This window comes from Lepidochelys olivacea (genome assembly GCF_965140295.1).
Source record: "Lepidochelys olivacea isolate rLepOli2 genome assembly, chromosome: 9".
In the NCBI taxonomy this organism is placed as follows: domain Eukaryota; kingdom Metazoa; phylum Chordata; order Testudines; family Cheloniidae; genus Lepidochelys; species Lepidochelys olivacea.
Genome location: NC_140419.1, coordinates 5479298 through 5497250, shown reverse-complemented (window position 1 = coordinate 5497250; position 17953 = coordinate 5479298). Strand labels below are relative to the sequence as shown.

At 51.7% G+C, this 17953-nt stretch overlaps 1 protein-coding gene across 1 annotated transcript in view; it reads left to right on the top strand.

The window, feature by feature from the left end:
- Positions 1-15420, top strand: part of LOC311526480 (programmed cell death protein 1-like) — a 35491-nt gene extending 20071 nt beyond the window's left edge. The window contains exons 3-7 of the mRNA XM_084639579.1: positions 1056-1331; positions 9183-9521; positions 12273-12422; positions 13841-13875; positions 15207-15420. Of these exons, the coding sequence (XP_084495705.1) occupies positions 1056-1331; positions 9183-9521; positions 12273-12422; positions 13841-13875; positions 15207-15401 (995 nt within the window). The 3' untranslated portion in view covers positions 15402-15420. The remainder of the gene's footprint in view (positions 1-1055; positions 1332-9182; positions 9522-12272; positions 12423-13840; positions 13876-15206) is intronic.
- Positions 15421-17953: the final 2533 nt, after the last annotated feature.

The window sequence follows — 17953 nt, the reverse complement described above, 5'->3', positions numbered from 1 at the left end:
GTGAGCTACAGCTCACTTCTGTAGCTCACGAAAGCTCATGCTCAAATAAATTGGTTAGTCTCTAAGGTGCCACAAGTACTTCTTTTCTTTTATCTTTAGTCCTCTTCATTTCAGACAGTTATAGTTTGGGAGAGGGGTTGGCAGAAAAATCTACCATCATCATCTTCTTCAAACTCTTGAGTGTGGGCACAAGCTGGTACTCTTGTTGGTAGTCTCAGCTCATGAAGCTATCTCTCTCTCTCTCTCTCTCTCTCTCTGTGTCTGTCTCTCTCCCGGGATAACTCAGGGGATTGATAAGGGTCTGTAGGTTGTAGGTCTGAATCCAAGCTAGGTGGGTGATGAATCAAAATGGCTGCCATCTAATGGCTGTTTGGCCTACATGAACTGAGTTTGGTGGCCTCACTCCAGTTCCCCGTCAGCAAGTGTCCCCATCTCAAGCCATTGGCATTAGCTAATGCCCCGGTTGGGAATCTCAGCTGAGAAGCCAAGGAGCAAATGGAGACCGTGGGGACCGAGAGACCCTTTCTGCCGCTAGAGGTGACCACTTAAGGGCAAAGGCTGAGGGGACCTGGTGGGGGCTTAGGGGAAGTGTGATGTACTTGCTGTCTGGATAAACAGAGGAGTCCCGTCTCTGGAGCTGTCAGCCCGGGAGCTGTCAGCAGCCCTCTAAAAAGTCAGAATAAATAATACAGAGATAAGCGCTCCCCCAGCCACAAGCAGAAAACGCAGAGCCGTTTGCCTGGCAGGAGCAAACCTGTGGGTGACGTCAGGTGTGGGGCAAAGGAAGTGCGGCTCCGGGCCCCCTCCCCCTTCGCTTGTGGTCTCGTGCCTCAGACCCCTAACGTTCTGCTGATGCCGCTTTCTCTTCTTTGCGGGTGGATGGCGCGTGGGAGCCTGCCGAGGCTCCTGGGTGCGGAGCGGGGGAGCGGGGCCGGGCGCAGCTGTCGAGCTGTGTCAGAGGAGAAGGAGGAGGAGGGGAAAGACGGGGGCGGGAGGCAGGGAGGGTTTCCCTCTCAAGCCGAGATGGGTACGTTTCATTTCCACTTCTGCTTCAGCTGCAGTCAGTCGACAGCCGCCGTGCGGCCCCTGGGGGGAACAGTGCCACTGGGATACGAGGTGGCCAGGCCAGGCCTCGGAGTGCCCTCCCGCCACACAGCACAGACATAGCAGCTTGGATCCTGACTGGTGCATCGCACGTGCAGGGGAGGAAGCCAACCCCCAGAGGGCTCCCGGCCCCTCGAAGGCGACGCCAGGGACGATGCTTGTTCTCGTGGTCGGCATCTGTGCGGTGCTGCTGACCTGCAGGCCAGTGCTGCTGCTCTCCCAGCTTGGTATGTATCTGGGCCGCGCGACACGCTCACAGCGCTCCTGAACACAAAGCTGGTGCGGCTTATGGCTGGCGGGGAGCGTCTGCTAGGCTTAGAGCCGCGCAAGCAGTGGCAGCGAGAAGGCAGGAAAGCCAAATGCCGGATCTGAAATGCCCAGGCAGCCAGCATCTGGGAAGAGACCCTGGGATAGAAACAAATGCAAATGTTTGGCGTGGATGCGGGGCCCCAATCCGGCCCCCATCACCACTCAGTTTGAAGGTAGAAGCCTGAGAATAGTGGAAGGGGAAACGAATAGTTGGAGGGAGCTGGGGGGGAAGGCAGTGGAATGGGTAGATGTATTATAATATTAAAAATTGGGTTTGGCAAAACTTTTTGGACCTTCCCCCTGCCCTCCAATCCCCCCTTCATTCAGGGCCTGATCTCTGAGGTTCGGGCCTTTAATCCATTGTTGTTCAGGGGATCTTCTGAAAATGGAATGTGGTGTGGTCTGGTACAGATCATGGGGCTGAGAGTCAGGACACCCAGGATTCTGTGCCTGCTTTGCCCCTGACTTGATGTGTGGCCAGGCCATGTCCTGTCTCTGTGCCCCGGGGGGGGGGCATCAGTAAAAGGTGGTCAACGAGATGTACCCACATTTGTAAAGCACTCTGAGATCCGTAGGTGACAAGCCCAGACAAAATGCCATGGCTGGAAAAATGAAACAAAAATATGCGACTGTAAGTGACTGGCACCTTGTGCCATGGGAACAATAAAGACTCTGGCCTGAAAGTCATTGTCTGGCTTCAAGGCTGAGCTAAGGGGAAAAAAAATCAAATCAAAGGCATGTGAAAGCACAGAAATCATATCTGGCAGAGCCAAAATGAACTCCAGCTGTGACGAGTTCTTGAGCGGGTTCTAAATGTGGTAAAGTGAGTTCTGGAAATGAGCAATGTCTGGATTTTGTTTTAGAACTAGTAAAAAAAAAGCAGTGTCAGGTCATAAAGTCCTTTACCCGCTGCAGTCAGGGCAAACAGCTGCATTTTGTAAAAAAACCCAAACCCCAAACCTGTCTAATATTTTCCACGTCAAATAAAATCCAATCACGCAGATTAAACCATATTGACAAGTGCAAAACCCAGACAAACTCTTTTGCCTACTTAAAGAACAGGAGGACTTGTGGCACCTTAGAGACTAACACATTTATTTGAGCATGAGCTTTCGTGAGCTACAGCTCACTTCATCGGATGCATTCACTTATGCTCAAATAAATGTGTTAGTCTCTAAGGTGCCACAAGCCCTCCTTTTCTTTTTGCGAATACAGACTAACACGGCTGCTACTCTGAAATTTGCCTACTTATTAATTATTATTATTATATGTGTGGTACCGTAGCACTAGGAGCACCAGTCATGGACCAGTATCCCAGTGTGCTAAGTGCGGCATCCTCATCGAGCAAAAGGACAGCCCTTACCCCAAAGAGCCTACTATGGGAATCTGCAATGATTCCCCAGTTGTCTCTTCTCATCTGAATGTCCTCAGTCATTTATTCATAACCAGGGGATATGCCGTCTCACAACAGACCAATTGTCCTTCTAATTCCCTATCTCATAAGGAAGCCTCGTAACTTCTGTAAACTTCCTTGCCTGTCTGAAATGTCCATAGAAGCTGAGGGAAATGTGTGCCAGCATTCACGATTGGACCCAGGAGGTTTTGATCTTCTGTGTTTAATAAAAGGGATTTATGTGTTTATTAATCTCTGGAGCTTTCAAGGGGATTGTCAGCTCGGATCACTGGCTCTTGTAATCTGTGAGAGAAACGGCTTGTTACTACTTTTCCCTGGGAAATCGGAATGACCATTAATTTAATGTCTGTCTCTCAAGATGCGTTAGTAAGGGGCTCAAGTCAAAAATCTGGATTTAGATCTGGATTTCCAACACTGCTATCTAGCTGGGCTCAAGACCGGGTCTAACCTGGAGAGAGAGATTTATTGGGGAAAGTGCCCGAGAAGCTTATTATCAATAATTCATGATAATAATTGTGGGGCGGACTGTGAACCTCTTCCTCCCAATGAATCTAGCTCCATTGGCTTCAGTCAATGGAATTAAAGGCTTCCATTTTGGGTTTTATATATGAAGCCCTTCCCTCATCCAGTATTTTGCCAATGATGCTGATAAGCCATTAAATTACAATAATAAAATAGATCATGTCAAATGTTAAGTAGTGGCCGGGTTAAGAGGATTAACGTTAGTGTCCCTAGAGCATATGGCTGCAGCCCTGTACACTCCTGTAGCCGAAATACGAGCACTACCCACCAGTGTGCCCATCTGCAAGGCGGTGCCAATTCTGTTCTGGGCTCACTAGTGTTTATCAGCCGGGCGTCCGTGCACCAGTGCTTTGAAGAAGTTGTCCCAGCTTTTGAACAGTCTCTGGGAGGAACCCCTCTAATGTGCCAGACCCCCAAGGGGTCCCACTCTTTCTTCAGAGTTGGCCATACTGCCTCGCTGCTTCCTAGACTGAGCTACTCAGCTCCAGCACTCCTGTTTCACACCAGGAACTCTGCTCAGCGAGTCCAACTGAGACTCCAGGTCAGCACTGGTCCCCTCCTGAGGGACTAGTTCACCTCATCTTGTGTTTCCAGGGACACTCAAGCAGCGTAGGATTCATTAGTCACCTGGGACACAGCACTGGAAGTCCTTGGGTTAGTGCAAACAAATAGAGGTGAAAGCGTCGTCCATTCTGGTCAAGCCAGAGCAATTCCCCAGCCAAGCTGTTGTGAGTTCCATTTGCAGGCTCTGTCTCTGTCTGACTGCCTTAGTCAGTCCCAGGAGAGAGTGTAAAGCTGCCGGCCGTGACTCAAGAGCGTGCATATCAACCTCAGGGCAGACTGCCAGGAAGCAGGGCACAAACCCCAAACTGGCTGTGAGCTCTATACTTAGATTTCACCAACCAAATGCCAAGTGTAAGCTCCTCAGGCATTGTAACAGCCTTAACATGGAATCACAGACGGTCCCCTTGCGTTCTCCGATCTGTCTCGCCACCCTGCCTTTGTGATGGATGGTCCTTTACACCAAGAATCACAGCAACATTCAGGTTACTTCCAGCCCCAAAGGACCAGTCACTTATCCCAGGTCAGTTGCACCTTAGATCTTACACCAAAGACAAGGCTTGTAGCCAATCCCATAATAAACTATGTACAGATTTATTAAGTATGTAAAGGAAACAGGAGAGTTATTTACAAGGTTAAAGCAGGCAAACATAGATACACAAATGAGTTATGATCTTAAGTTGCAAAAGGTAATAAAAGCAAGTTCTCTATGTCTTTTAGGGCTACCCCAGGCTAAGCACTGGGGATCTCTTGCTTGTGCCTAAAAACCTTGTCCCCTGGAGTCCAAGCAGTATGGACATAGTTAGTTCCTTCTCTTTGGGGTTTTTATCTCCCTCCTGCCATGTGCTCAGGGCTGCAAACTCAGCTGATGGGAGGAATTCCCTTGCATGACTCCTTGCCATGCAGGGTGTGGGGGGAAGAGCAGGACAACTGAGTCTTTTGTCCTTTTTAATGATAATAGTTGGGCAGGGCATAACACCTTCTGTTAGAGATCAGCATTTTATACTAGTTCATGTCTCTTTCCTGTCTGGTGATTTACACAGCCACAGAGGCTCACAATACAAATATTGCCATACACTATGGGATACAGATGTTATAAGTGAGGTTAATGTAGGCAGCACCTTACCAGCATTCAATAAAGTCTAAATGCATTCTTAGAATTCTTACACCTATTTTAACCATATTAACACACAGGGGAGCCAGCCTGGCTCCAGCTCTGTATCTCTCAGGCATGGGGATCTGGCATGAGCTAGCACCTGGTCTGCCAGCGTCACAGAGAGCCAGAAACCAGTGCTGTATTCCCTGCTAGTCACCTCTTAGCCCTTTGTTCTCCAGGCCAGGCCATGCTGAGTTCGCAGCCCTCATGCACGGATGCCCAGCCGATAAACACTAGTGAGCCAAGACCAGAATGGGCACCTCCTTGCAGATGGGCACACGGGTGGGTATCGCTCGTATTTAGGCAACAGGAGCGTCTGGGTCATTGATTGCTGGGTGTAAGTATTTGGCCCATTGGGGTTTTCCATTGTCTTCTCGCATTTTCCATTGATATGATTTGGCCTCGGTCAGTTCTTTTAATGAGCCATGCAGTTTGTTCAGACAGCTCGGTGACACCTATGTCTCTTAGTCTGTCCTGACAGCCAACTTAATTCTTTCCCCTTTGCTGGGTAGGTTTTTAAGGCCTGGCTTGACAAAGCCTTGGCTGGGATGATTTAGTTGGTGTTGGTCCTGCTTTGAGCAGGGGATTGGACTAGGTGACCTCCTGAGGTCTCTTCCAACCCTAATATTCTATGATTCTATGAGTCTATGAATGCAAAACATAGGGGGAAACCGAGGCACACATAGGCTTCATGTTACAAAAAATTCCCACTTTGTCACAGGGGAGCTCCCACAGGGATGGAGCATTTCCTTGCTAGGCAATGAGTTCAAGTCACAGGCTGGTCATTGTCTGCCAGCAGCTGGGTGGCCTCAGGGAAAGGAGCTGGTGGTCTCAATCCAGGGCCTAGCGGGCACGTCTGACACGGTTGCTGGCAGTCTCAGTGGAGTGGCTGAGGACTGTAGTTTCCCTGGTGGCTCTTGCTCTGATCCCACGGGGTGATCCCTCCAGGGCTGAGGCACATTAGACGGATTATTAATGATTGCAGGGGACGGGGGCAGATGGGGACAGTTAACACTTTATTTAAAATGATATTTTAAAGTGATCATGATGATTACGATTGGTGTCGCTGTGGTTGCAGTAGTGCTTAGAAACACGCAGTCAGAGAGCCGTCCCCCTTCTGCTAGGACCTACGCAAATATTCAGTGTAAAGACAGCTCCTGCCCCAGACACTTACTTCACTGCTGAGGCTAAGGCAAGAAGCAGTGGGTGGGTGGGTGAGGCAAGAAAGGTGACAATAATGGATACAGGCCAAGATTTGGGGCAAGGGAGGGGCCAGTGCACCTTTAAGGAGCAGGGCCAGTGCATCTGTGCTGGACCAGCTGGCCCAGTGGGCTATAAGAGGAGGCCCCTGGGGCCCCTGGGTGAATCAGGGCACAGAGTCAGTCTGGAAAGGGGGAAGAGAGAGAACAGATGTGGGGTACTCACTGGGACTAGGGAGAGAGGCCAGAAGCAGGAAGATCCTTGGGAGTGACTACTAGAGTCCCCTGGGACTGGAGCGTGCAAGAGAGACCGGATGAGACAGAGGCCGCAGAAGAAGGGCTGGAGATGGGAGCTGCCAGAGGTGGCGGGTTTGGGACCTGGGAGAAGGCAGAAGAGCAGCGGAGGAGCTGACTGTTGCTATCTCCAGGGCTAGAGCGCTGGACCCCAAGGAACTGGGAGAGGGTCGGGGGGTGGGTGGTGTGTGTGACGGATGCTCGGCTGTGTGTGTGGGGGGGGGTTCCCGCTGAGAAGAGCAGGGTTGCACTCTAATTAGAAGGACTGGGGTGGCTGTCCTGGGCCAGAGGAAAAGACAAGGACTTACAGAGAGTCCGGGCATGGTCCAAGGTGCTGGGCTGTGTTAGGTGGGCATGGAGGGATGAGATGTCTTGAGTTTTAAAGATGGCTTACACTGTGTATTGGAAATAGATAGTGATTGGGACTTGGGGTTATGGACTTATTTGCATCATGTTTTCTTAATGAACTGTCCCCAAGGAGGGATATTATTGAAGCAAGAGAGCCTGGCGTAGAACCCATGGGTTACCAGAGGGGGGAACTGAGGCATGTATGCCTGACATGCTGTGGCCTGCCGCATGGGAATTCTCTGGGTCGGCCTGTTCAGTACTTGAAGATCAGGTCCCTTGCGGTGTCTAGTTGGGCGCTTAAAATAACTATTCATTTTGGAAAGCCTTGGCCCTCGGGGGTCTCTGTGTATGATCTAGAGTCCACTGTCTCCCTCTTTGCACCCTTGAATCATCACTTGCCTCAGTCCTGCGGTGATGCCATAGGCCATTCTCTACCCTCAGTCGTTGGCCCAGTCCACGCAGCTGACGTCAACGGGAGTTCCATAGGCCGAGCACAGGTACGATATGACCCAGAATTCGGAGCTTAGGGCATCAGTCTGTTGCTACAGAGTTGATTGTGTTATTACCCCTTCAACACCCGGCGGAGAGAAGAGGTGACAGAGAGCGACAAATGAGGCATCACGCGTACCTTTCCAACTAGCCATGTGGGCTTCTCAGGGTAGGCAGGGTAGCTTCACGCACCCTGACTGGAATCAGGTACACAATCAGTTATGCCCCCACCCCACCCTGTAAATCAACTCTGCGTCAGTTTCACCTGCTGGCTTTCAGAGGCAAAATCAGCCACAGAAAGGATGACTAACATGGTATAAAAATAGATCCTAATTTTCATATGAAACAGCTGGAAGTTCCTCTGCGGTCAAGTGGGTGCAACCGAGAGCTGAATTTGGCCCCGTATAAACATTTAATAGAACAGTTATTACCAATGATTAAACGTTAGCTAGTTATTTAGCACCAATACCAGACCCTTTGTTGTCAAGATCCCATTGATTTCAATGGAGTTAGGCCAGCAGGGCTTTGTATTCAGTGCCGTGTGGCACATACAGATAAAGAGCTTCCGCTTGAGAAGGTAGACACAACAAACAGTTAATACATATCTTTTAATTCCGGCAAAAATCTGCAAAAGTGACTAGAGATTTTGAAGACCTGGCTTGAGACACCCAAGTGCGCCCCACTCATTGGGAACTCCGCAGTACATAGAGCTCTCCGGGAGATTTCCAAACCCTCAGTGCCCAGAGGTTTTCAGAACAGCCAGCTGCCAATGAGGCCGGGGAAGGTGAAGCTCTTGTAAATTTCCTAGACTCTGGGTGGGCCCCATATTGCTGACGAACAAGGAAAAGAACCAATGCTAAATGTTTTAGCTTTAAATTCTGGTCGCTGCTCTGCATACATACCATGGAGGAGACAGAGCGTTAATCACCACTTAGACTCATGACACCTTTTTGTCTGACAATAATGAGTCAGTAATAAATTAACCAATTAATTACAGATGTGCAGCACTTTTCATCTTCCCCTGGCTTTACAACACTCTTCTATCAGTTGCTCTCAAAGCACTTTAAAAAAGAGGGATCGTTAGTCCCATTTTATAGAGGGGGAAACTGAGGCAAGTGACTTGTCCAAGGTCACCCAACTTGCCAGTGACTGATCCAGGAATGTAACCCAGCTCTTCTGAGTCCCAGTCTAGTGCTCTACCCACTGCATCACACTGCCTCTCTGTGCACCTTTGAGGTAGGAGGCTCAGGCATAGACTGAGAATGCAGCATCCCTCACAAGGACTGCACAGAGCTTCCCAATGCCTGTGAGACAGCCACAACAGGGACAGGGGTTGAATTTCGTTTTGTCTAAGGGGAGCAATGTTTGCTGCGCTGACGCATACCCATGGTTAACCATTTCTCAGGCTGTCAGCACATACATTGCGGCTGGATCCTCCCTCTGTTTTTAGTGGTGGGGGGATTGGGAAAGGCCAAAGATCCAAACACTCCAGGCTAGGGACTGCCTTTGTTCTACTCATTCATACAGCACCTTGTACGATAGGGCCCTGATCTTTGACTGAAGCCTCTAGGTGCTACCACCCTATCAATAATAACGATTGTCTGTTCTGTGTTTGTAGAGCACCCAGCGCAGGGGGGTCCTGATGCAGCACGAGGGCTGCTGGGTGCGCTGGTAATTCAAAGAATAAATAAATAATAATGGTTTGTGCAATGTGCCTGCGAGGCCCATCAGTGTATCGGCTCCTGCTGATCACGGTGTCCTGTTCTTTGTGTCTTTCCTTTCTCAGAAACAGTGACGTTTTCTCCGGAGAAGCTATCCTTGCCTGTGGGCGACACAGCCAGCTTCTTCTGCAATATTACCACGGCGAACTTCCCTCAGTTTGATTATAGTTTAAACTGGTACAAAAAGATCAATTCCACTTACACACAAAAAATTGCTGAGTTTAATGGGAATGCAAATAAATTCCCGAAGGAGAAATTCACCCTTATCAACCATACCTCGTCTGTTGAGATAAGGATTCTGCACCTAACTGAGAATGACAGTGGCAAGTACTACTGCGGGCTGATCGCTTTCTCCTCGCCCAGTAAAGTGGTGGAAAGCAACGTGTCCCAGCTCATAGTTACAGGTTTGTTTCAAAGATAGTATAACGAGCAAGCCTGTATGTGTGTCTACCGCAGCCCTCTGCTGGAGGGGCTCAGAGCAGCCCAGCTGTGTGCCAGAGACCCTGCGTTAGTGGTAGGGGCTTGTGCTTTTGGAGCGGGAGAGGCTGAGCTCTGTCCTCCGTGCTGCGGGGAAGTTCCAGGCGTCCATGTGACGCAGTGAGGCTGAAGATTTGCTACAATGCTCTGTTGGCTGTGGGCTAAGTGATATTTCCAGTCCAGAATTCCCCCCACCCCGTGATGCCCTAACGAGCTCGGTTAGAATGTGCAGTTCCCAGCTGCTCAAATCAATCAGCATCTCTGGCTGTGGAGTTTGTGTCTGCTGGTGGTCAGCCAGAGCCTTCGCTTGCTGCTCTGCAGGGTGTATGTCGGGGCTCCTCTTTCCAACCAATATATTACGGTAGCACCCAAAGGCACCACTCCGGGACCACGGACCCCAGGGTTAGACACTGTTACGTGTGATTTCCTGGCCAGAGTGAAAGTAGTAATGGTCTCTGGTGTGATGTTTACAAACCACACGGCCACATTTCCAGCAGCTGACCTGAATCGAGGCCAGATCTGTGCTGGGGCAGGCCCCACTGGGCTCACTGCGGGTAACTGAAAGCAAGTTGGTGGGGGGAGAGCTTGACCCACATCAAGCACCCGGTGCACAGTTGTGATACTTCAGAAATAATAAACCGTGGCATTTTACCTGGCAGCAGTCACTCGGCCATGGATATTTTCTTATTTTACTGTCCCAGCCCAGCTAATTATCTGCTGCCACTGTAAGGACCTCTCACCCATGGCCACATGCTTCCTGACACCACAGTCAACAGGGAGGTGGAAGCCCAAGTCCATAAGCATCTCTTGCCCTTCCGCTAAAGCCCAGCTCCTTTACGTTGCATGTTTTAGATGCTGAAGGCTCACGCCCCTGACAACCCTGTTGTCTGTATTTATGCAGCTGTCGCGTATTAGAAAAGGGTGCTGCAGGTGGAGTTTGAACTCCTGTAGATCTAAGATGCATGGGACGAGCAGGGACTATTATTATTATTATTATCTTTTATGGAAGCACCAGTGAGGCCCCATCATGGGCCAGGACCCCATGGTGCTAGGCGCTGTACAGACACAGATCAAAAAGCCGATCCCTGCCCCACAGAGCTCACAGTGTAACATAGGTGCTGGAACTAGGGATGTGCGGGGGGTGTGCAGCCCCACCACATCCCCTGGCTTGAAGTGGTTTCCATTATATCCAGGGCTTACAGTTTGGTTCAATGGCTCTCAGCACCCCCGCTATACAAAATGTTCCAGCACCCCTGACGTGTCAGAGTACAATACCTGCCCTTTAGAGCTGGATGAAACTTTTCAATCCCATTTTTTGGGGTCAAAAGTGGCCTTTTTAGAAAGGAAAAATGTTGTGAAAAACCGTTTTTGGTGATGGTTTTGATCGAAGACATAGAAACGGTCATTGAAATGGCTATCGGCATTCTTTCGTTTGCCAAACACAGGAGGGAGGGGGCTTTTATGCTCACCAAAAGCACGTTTGTCAGTAAACAACATCGACCACTTCAGGAATCTTTTTGATTTGAAAATGTCATGAAAGTTTTTGAAAAAAAAAAAAAAAAGAGAGAAAAGGGGCCATTTGCAGCCTGTGAAATGGAAATATTTCAATTTGTTTTGTGAATTAAATTGCCCCCCCCCACCAATCTAGCAGCTCTAATTGCCTTAGTCCGTGTGACTATGTGTCCCTCTGGCAAACAACTCAAGTGACTCTGACAGCCTGCTACTTACACAGAGCTAATGGGATTACACCTGTATCTCCCAGGTCCCTCAATGGCTATTAGTCAAGAGGGTCAGGGATACAACCCCATGCTCTGGGTGTCCTAAGCCTCTGACTGCCAGAAACTGGACAACAGGGGATGGATCACTTGATAATTGCCCTGTTCTGTTCATTTCCTCTGAAGCACCTGGCATTGGCCATGGTCAGAACACAGGATACTGGGCTAGATGGACCATTGGTCTGACCCACTATGGCCATTCTTATGTTCTTATCTCAGCTGATATAGATGTGTGCTGGGTGCAAAGGTTCTGGGTTTGGCTGCTAATATTGATGGATGGTGCCTGTACATATGTGGCCACCAGTTCGTTACACAGTCTTACACTGGGCCAGAGCCTCTTCCAGCTGACCCTATTACCCAGAACCGCCGAATCGAATGGAGGCAGGGGGGCACGGGGTTACTTTGAGTACAAATGTTTCATCTTGCCTTTGTTTTGATCAAATGAAATAGAAGCTGGAGCTAAGCAGGGGCCTGGACTGATTGGGTGGCACTAGGAAGATCTAGGAAGACAGGGCTGGAAGAGACACTCTGGGTCATTGAGTCCATTCCCTGGCTGTCATGGGCAGTCCCGTCATACGACCCCACGGTGTGACGACAGCACCAGTGCTAGGTCTGACAAACGGTGTGAAATTCACCTTTGTCCAGCGGGCTGGTGCAAGCCGGGAACACCAGTTAAGTCCTGCTTATGCCACAGGTTGAAACTCAATGGGTGTAGGGCTCCCTTAAGAGCTGTGAACTCCAGCCATGCGGTGCAAATGACAGATCAGTGGCGCTGAGGCTGGGCCGTGGCCCCTCTGTGAGGAGGCAGAGGGGGCGGCTTGTCGTGCTGGAGGAGAGGACTTGGTTTGCTTTGTATTTCACAGAGACTGCAGTGGTTCTCCTTTTTTATTTGCAATTCCCTAGAAGGAGGGCCCACCACCATTCCCAACGTGACCGAGGACAACCAGGCGGGCGACTTTAAAGTGCCAGTCATCATTGGCGTGAGCATCGCTGCGGCCATGCTGCTGGGGCCGATCACCTATGTGCTCTTCATCACCACGCGCCGGACGGGAGGTGCGTCGTGGGAGGGCGAGCGCGGCCCCGGCAGTCTGCTGCCCTTCCCAGCCGGTGCCTCTGCTGGGGGAAAGCCAGGGCTAGCTGGAGAAAAAAGGGTGCGGGACAGGAGGGGTGCTTAGGGACTGTGGTGAGCAGAGGCTTGTATAGACGGACCTGACAGGGCCACTGTGGATGGGAGGGCTAGCTCAGCCATTCTGCCTCCATCCCGAGAGGTGCTGAGTGCCGTGGAGCTTGGTGGGCCGAACGCTGAGGCCCTTCCGGGGTGTTAACGCGGGCAAAATTCCCCTTGGCTTCACTGGGAGTGGACAGTGCTCAGCGCCTCCCAGGATTGGGCCCCAACTCTCTGACATTCCCCCAACCCCGCATTAGACTGGCTCAGCCCATGGTAGGGCCAGTGTGGGGGACGGGACAAGGAGCCTACCCCCTGCCTGGAGCCCCTGTGTAAAGGGCAGCTAGCCCCCAGCCCTGCAGGCATGTGGCTGGCTCCCTGTCTGGGTTGGGCAGGGCTGTGGCCTGTGGAGCTGGCTCTGCGGTCCCAAGGGAAGGCGTGGTGGGTGCCCTTCCACGGGAGTGGGGTTGTGCCTCCCAGAGCTCTCCTCCACACTGCCCCTTCCTCAGGCCTGGGCCTTAGTGAGCCCACAGTGGGCAGGGCTGTCTGAGTGCAGGGTCCCCAGCTGTTCAGCTTGTCTGGTCCGTCGGCCCCACAGCCACTCAGTGCAGCGCTCTGTCCCCGTCCAGCGGCGGCTGGACTCGATGAGCCTGCTGCAGCCTCGGCTAGCAGAGCTGGGGCGCATTGATTGTGTATCCATCGGCTGGTCTCTCCACTAGGCAGGCTGAACGTTGGCTGCTGGCTACCAGAAACTGAGGGCGCAGCGTGGCCAGGGAGACGCCCGGCGGCTGCCCAGAGACCTGTGAGGAGATTCCAGCCCACCAGTCCCAGCAGGGCTCTTCAGCCTTGATACCTGGGCTAGTGGCTTGGATCCAGGAGCTCAGCTCCTCACACATGCTCATGGCATAAGAACCTGAACAGAGCAGAATAGGGTCTGGCCCTAGTGATCAATTGCTCATGATCAGGGCGTTAGAGTAGACAAACAGGGCACGATTCTCCGCACAATGGGTCTCTGCTCCAGAATGCTGGGCCCAGCCCTGCAGTTCGTGCGCTGGTGACTCTCCTGCTGGCTTTCAGGGGAGCCTAGGGGACGTATGTCTGGATTGGTGGATGCCGGCACACCCTCCAGTGGGATCTTGCACAGGGAAGGGGCTGGTGTGGGGTGGAGTCTGTGCAGCCCCAGAGTCGTTTGCAGGGAGCTGTAATGCTGCGGGAAGCTGAGCTAAGTCTGACGCCCACTCCCCCCTGTGATGTTCGCTGCAGCCCAGCTCCTGTGCATGGTCTAACCAAATGTGTTACTTTGCAGGGCAGCAGAAACCACATCGTGAAAACGCACTCTTGGTAAGTTCCCTGTCACTCACATGCGGCTGCACTGCTGTGGAGTGTCGCCGGGCGGGAAAGAACCTGGACTTGCCAGGTCTTTAGTAGCAAGTGCCCAGATTTACGCCAGGACCCGCAGCCAGAACTGCACAATGCCATAGCTTCTCACCCGTCCCCACAGCCCAGTCCGAGTCCTTCAAGGGCCAGTGCAACCAGGCACCTTCCAGCAAATGAGGAGAAACGAGAGAGAGAAAAGAAACAGAATGAAAGACTCTTAGATGCAGCCAAAGTACTTTGGTTTGCAGCCAATGTATCATTATTATCAATAATCATAATGGATTGACTATCTATTTATATGGCCCCTTTTATCTTCAAATAGCCCCCAGCGCTCTGAGCAGCAACACAAACACTTCTGATAAGGATTGCTAATGTGGTGTGTGTCGGTGTTCAGCAGCCCCATGGCACAGCGAAGAATATTGCATTGGAAATAGCCAGGGGGAGAATGCAATTCTCTGAGCTGCAGTTGGACTGGGACAATTGGATTAACGTCCCTCCTCTTGATAAAAGGGCCATGAGTGTGTGGACCTTGATTATATGTCAGCCCCCAAAGGTGGCACCCGCAGCTCACAGTGTGTCCGACTGCCATGCTGGGACACCTGGGCCAGCCTTGACGCAGAGAGGAGTGCTCCCTGCAAAATCACTAGCACCTCCTGTCCTTTGCAGACGTCCTGTCCAGTTACTAGCCAAGTCCAGTCCTCTGAGTTTGTGAGAGCTGACGGGATTACAGTGCAAGGTGCTTTGACTGCAGCCTTGCTGAGTTCATAGAGTTGGTTGCTCTCTAATAATGCCTTATAGTGAGAGACTAAAGAAGCTCAATCTATTTAGTTTATCCAAGAGGAGGTTAAGAGATAACTTGATCACAGTCTGTAAGTATCTACCCAGGGAAGAGATTGAATCTGGCAGAAAAAGGCATGACTGGAAGCTGAAGCTAGACCAATTCAGACTAGAAGCCTAGTGCATGTTTTTAATTCAGGGTCATTAACCACTGGAGCCACCTACCTGGGGAGGTGGTGGATTCTCCATCTTGTAGAATCTATACATCGAGGCTTTTAAAAAGGTACCCTCCTGCTCAAAGAGAAGTTCTGGGCTTGAGGCAGGAATTATTGGCTGAGGTCCTCTGGCTTGTGCTATATGGGAGGTCAGAATGGCTGGTCACTGTCGTCTGTTCTGGCCCTAAAAGGTCTGAATCTGTGGGAGCATGCCTGCGTGTGCCTGTGTGTGGGGTACATAGAGAAGCCAGGCGTGTGTGGATGTGACTCTTCATAAGCATGCCCCCTCTTGTTGTTGTGCAGAAGAAAGAACAGGTGACGACCTACACAGTGGATTATGGCGTGTTGGAATTCCAGCAGGAGGAGCACACAGAGGCTCCGGTGGAGAGTTACCCACCCGACAACACAGAATATGCCGTCATCGTGTTCCCTGAAGAGAAGCCTGTCACCCCAGAAAGGGGGAAGAAAACGAAACACCAGAGGACCTGTCAAATCTGAGCCCAGCCCTGCTGATGGGTCAGGAGCCCGACCGTGCTTCTCCTTCTCCTTTGTCCTCTCTTTACAGCTTTCTCGGAGGCTTTCGGACAGGAAGGCCTGGCAGCAGCATCTGCACTATTTGTGCACGCTGCGCCCGGTTGTACGTCAGCCCCTGACTCTCCTTCTTCCCCGATTTGGACAGCCGCTCGGATGACTGACATTTTACGGCAGCCGTCATCGGGATCCTTCCCTCCTCCAGCAGGTCGCAAGCAATTGTTTGCTGCTAAGGAAGACATGCGGTCAGAACACGCTTCAGGGTCTGGACTAATGGACATGTGGTTCGAGCCCTGTGCTGCCGTGGCGGAGAGCCATGTTCAATCCCGGTCCTTGGTTTCTTGCACTGCAGGGGTGTATCGTGGAGGCGGCATGATCCAGCCCTGGGGGTGGGGGAGAAAGAGGTAGAGTCATGTGTCACTCAGCAGTTACCCTATTGGTCAGTGATGCTGGGCTCCAAAGAGAAGCCTTGCCAGTCCTCCTCGTTCATTAGGATGGTGGTGGCAAAGCTGGGTCTAAAGGATGGGAGAGGGTAAACCAGTGGAAAAGCATGGGATCTTTAGGGCTGGAAGGTGGATGCAGGGGAACCTGCATGGAAGATGCTACCATAAACCGTTAGAGCCCAATTCTGCCTTGCTTACGGTCTAGGGATACAAGCTGCCACCTCACAGATAAACTAATGCTGACCTGCAGCTCTGATATTTCAGTCCTTGGGCTCCCCAGTCATGCCAAACGGAGCGCAAACCTGCCTCTTTTGACTTCCTGCTGGGTTTGACCCGACTAAGAAATCTTAACATTGGGAGAAATTCGTGAATGCATGCCACTGGCTGCAGTGTAAAAGGATACTATGAAACAGATTGCAGCTCTGATGGGTTCTCATCACCACAGGGGCTGCAGCACCCAGCTGAAGTCAGTGGGTCTTCTTGGGTGCAGCGGACTGGAGCAGGTTGCTCCTTCTGTATTGTACCGAGCTAGGGGCTTCTCCTAGCTTTGTGTGAGAAGCTGCGTTGCATGTAACTGTTTATTTAAAAAGACTAGTGGGAAATGTACTGTAATGTGTTTTTTCTTTTCTGTAGTTTTTGTCACATATTTGCACTTGAAATTTAAGAGCTCCGGGTGGATGGAGCTGGATTGGCACCAAATCAGGTAGAAATCTGACCAGTGCACGGGCAGAGGAGATGGCAAGAACGCCGAGTGATTCTAGTGAGGCACAGAGACTGTGAAACTCTTAGGAACGCCTTACTTCTTGACCAGCCCTGCCGGACTCAATGGGGCTGTTAGAACAGTAAGGTGTCACTCCTGGGGTTCACAGTCAACCTGGGGGCTTGATCCTGTTGAGTGGGTGCTTTGCCCTTAGCTTCGGCTACAGGGAGATCAGGACCCAGGAATTTACACTGAAGTGGTTGAAGGTCTTTGTGAATAAAAAGAAGCTTTAACTTTACCTTCAGTTTTGTTCCTTGCTTCTGGACTAATATGAGGTGAGGAAAAGGCTGGAGATTGGGCTGGGGCTGTCTTTTTGTCCTGTGTCTGTACAGCACTTAGGGCAAGGGAGTCCGCAAAAAGGGCACAGAAACCAACACTGGAAGACAAAAGACATACCAAGGAACGGACATGCCTGTGATCTAAACTGACTACACATCGCTAGGAACAGGGGCGGCAGGTTTGTATAATTTTTGGTGATGCCCAGAATGGTCCAAGTCCCGCCCTGCTCCCTCCACAGCTGCCCAAGGCTCTGGGAGGGAGTTTGGATGCGGAAGGGGGTTTGGGGTGCAGGCTCTGGGATGAAGTGTGGGTGTGGGAGGGGTTCGGGCTCTGGGATGGAGTTTGGGTGTTGGGTGCAGGCTCTGGGCTGGGGCAGGGATGAGGAGTTTGGAGTGCAGCAGGAAGGCTGCCCTGGGGCTGGGGCAGAGGGCCAGATAGGAGAACTCCCCCCAGTCCTCTCCCTGCCAGCAGCAGCAAGCTCTGGAGGAGAGGGGGACAGGGGGCCCCCTCCCCAGCACGACACTCACCCAAGCCCTCCTAAGCTGCTGCTCAGGAGGTCCAGTCAGGCTAAGCCCCCCCCCCCTCCCTCGGAGTCAACTCGGAGTTGCTTGCTGCCCGGGGGAGTGGGGGGGTTGCCATGCACCTGCTCCCCTCCTCCCTCTGAAGGCGCAGCAGCCACCTCAGCCTGCCCCCAGCGCCATTCCCTTGTAGCGGCCAGCGAGGGAACACAATGCAGAGCTGCAGGGGGCAGCTGCTCGCTGCCCAGGGCAGGCAGGGATGCTCGGGGGAGGCACGCGGGGGCGGCAGGCGGGGCCGGGGAGAGACCAGATCCTGAACATTGGTGGAGCCGGCCCCCTGGGCCCTGAATTTGCTGGAGCCCAGGCACCACGGGCCCATATAACTCGCCGCCCCTGCCTAGGAAAGGATCAGTAATAACCAATCTCTCATGCATATTGAGTGATGCCCATTGGTTTCTTTTTCTTACCACTGACTGAATTACCTCATGAAATCTCAAATTCCCAGAGAGGGTTATATCC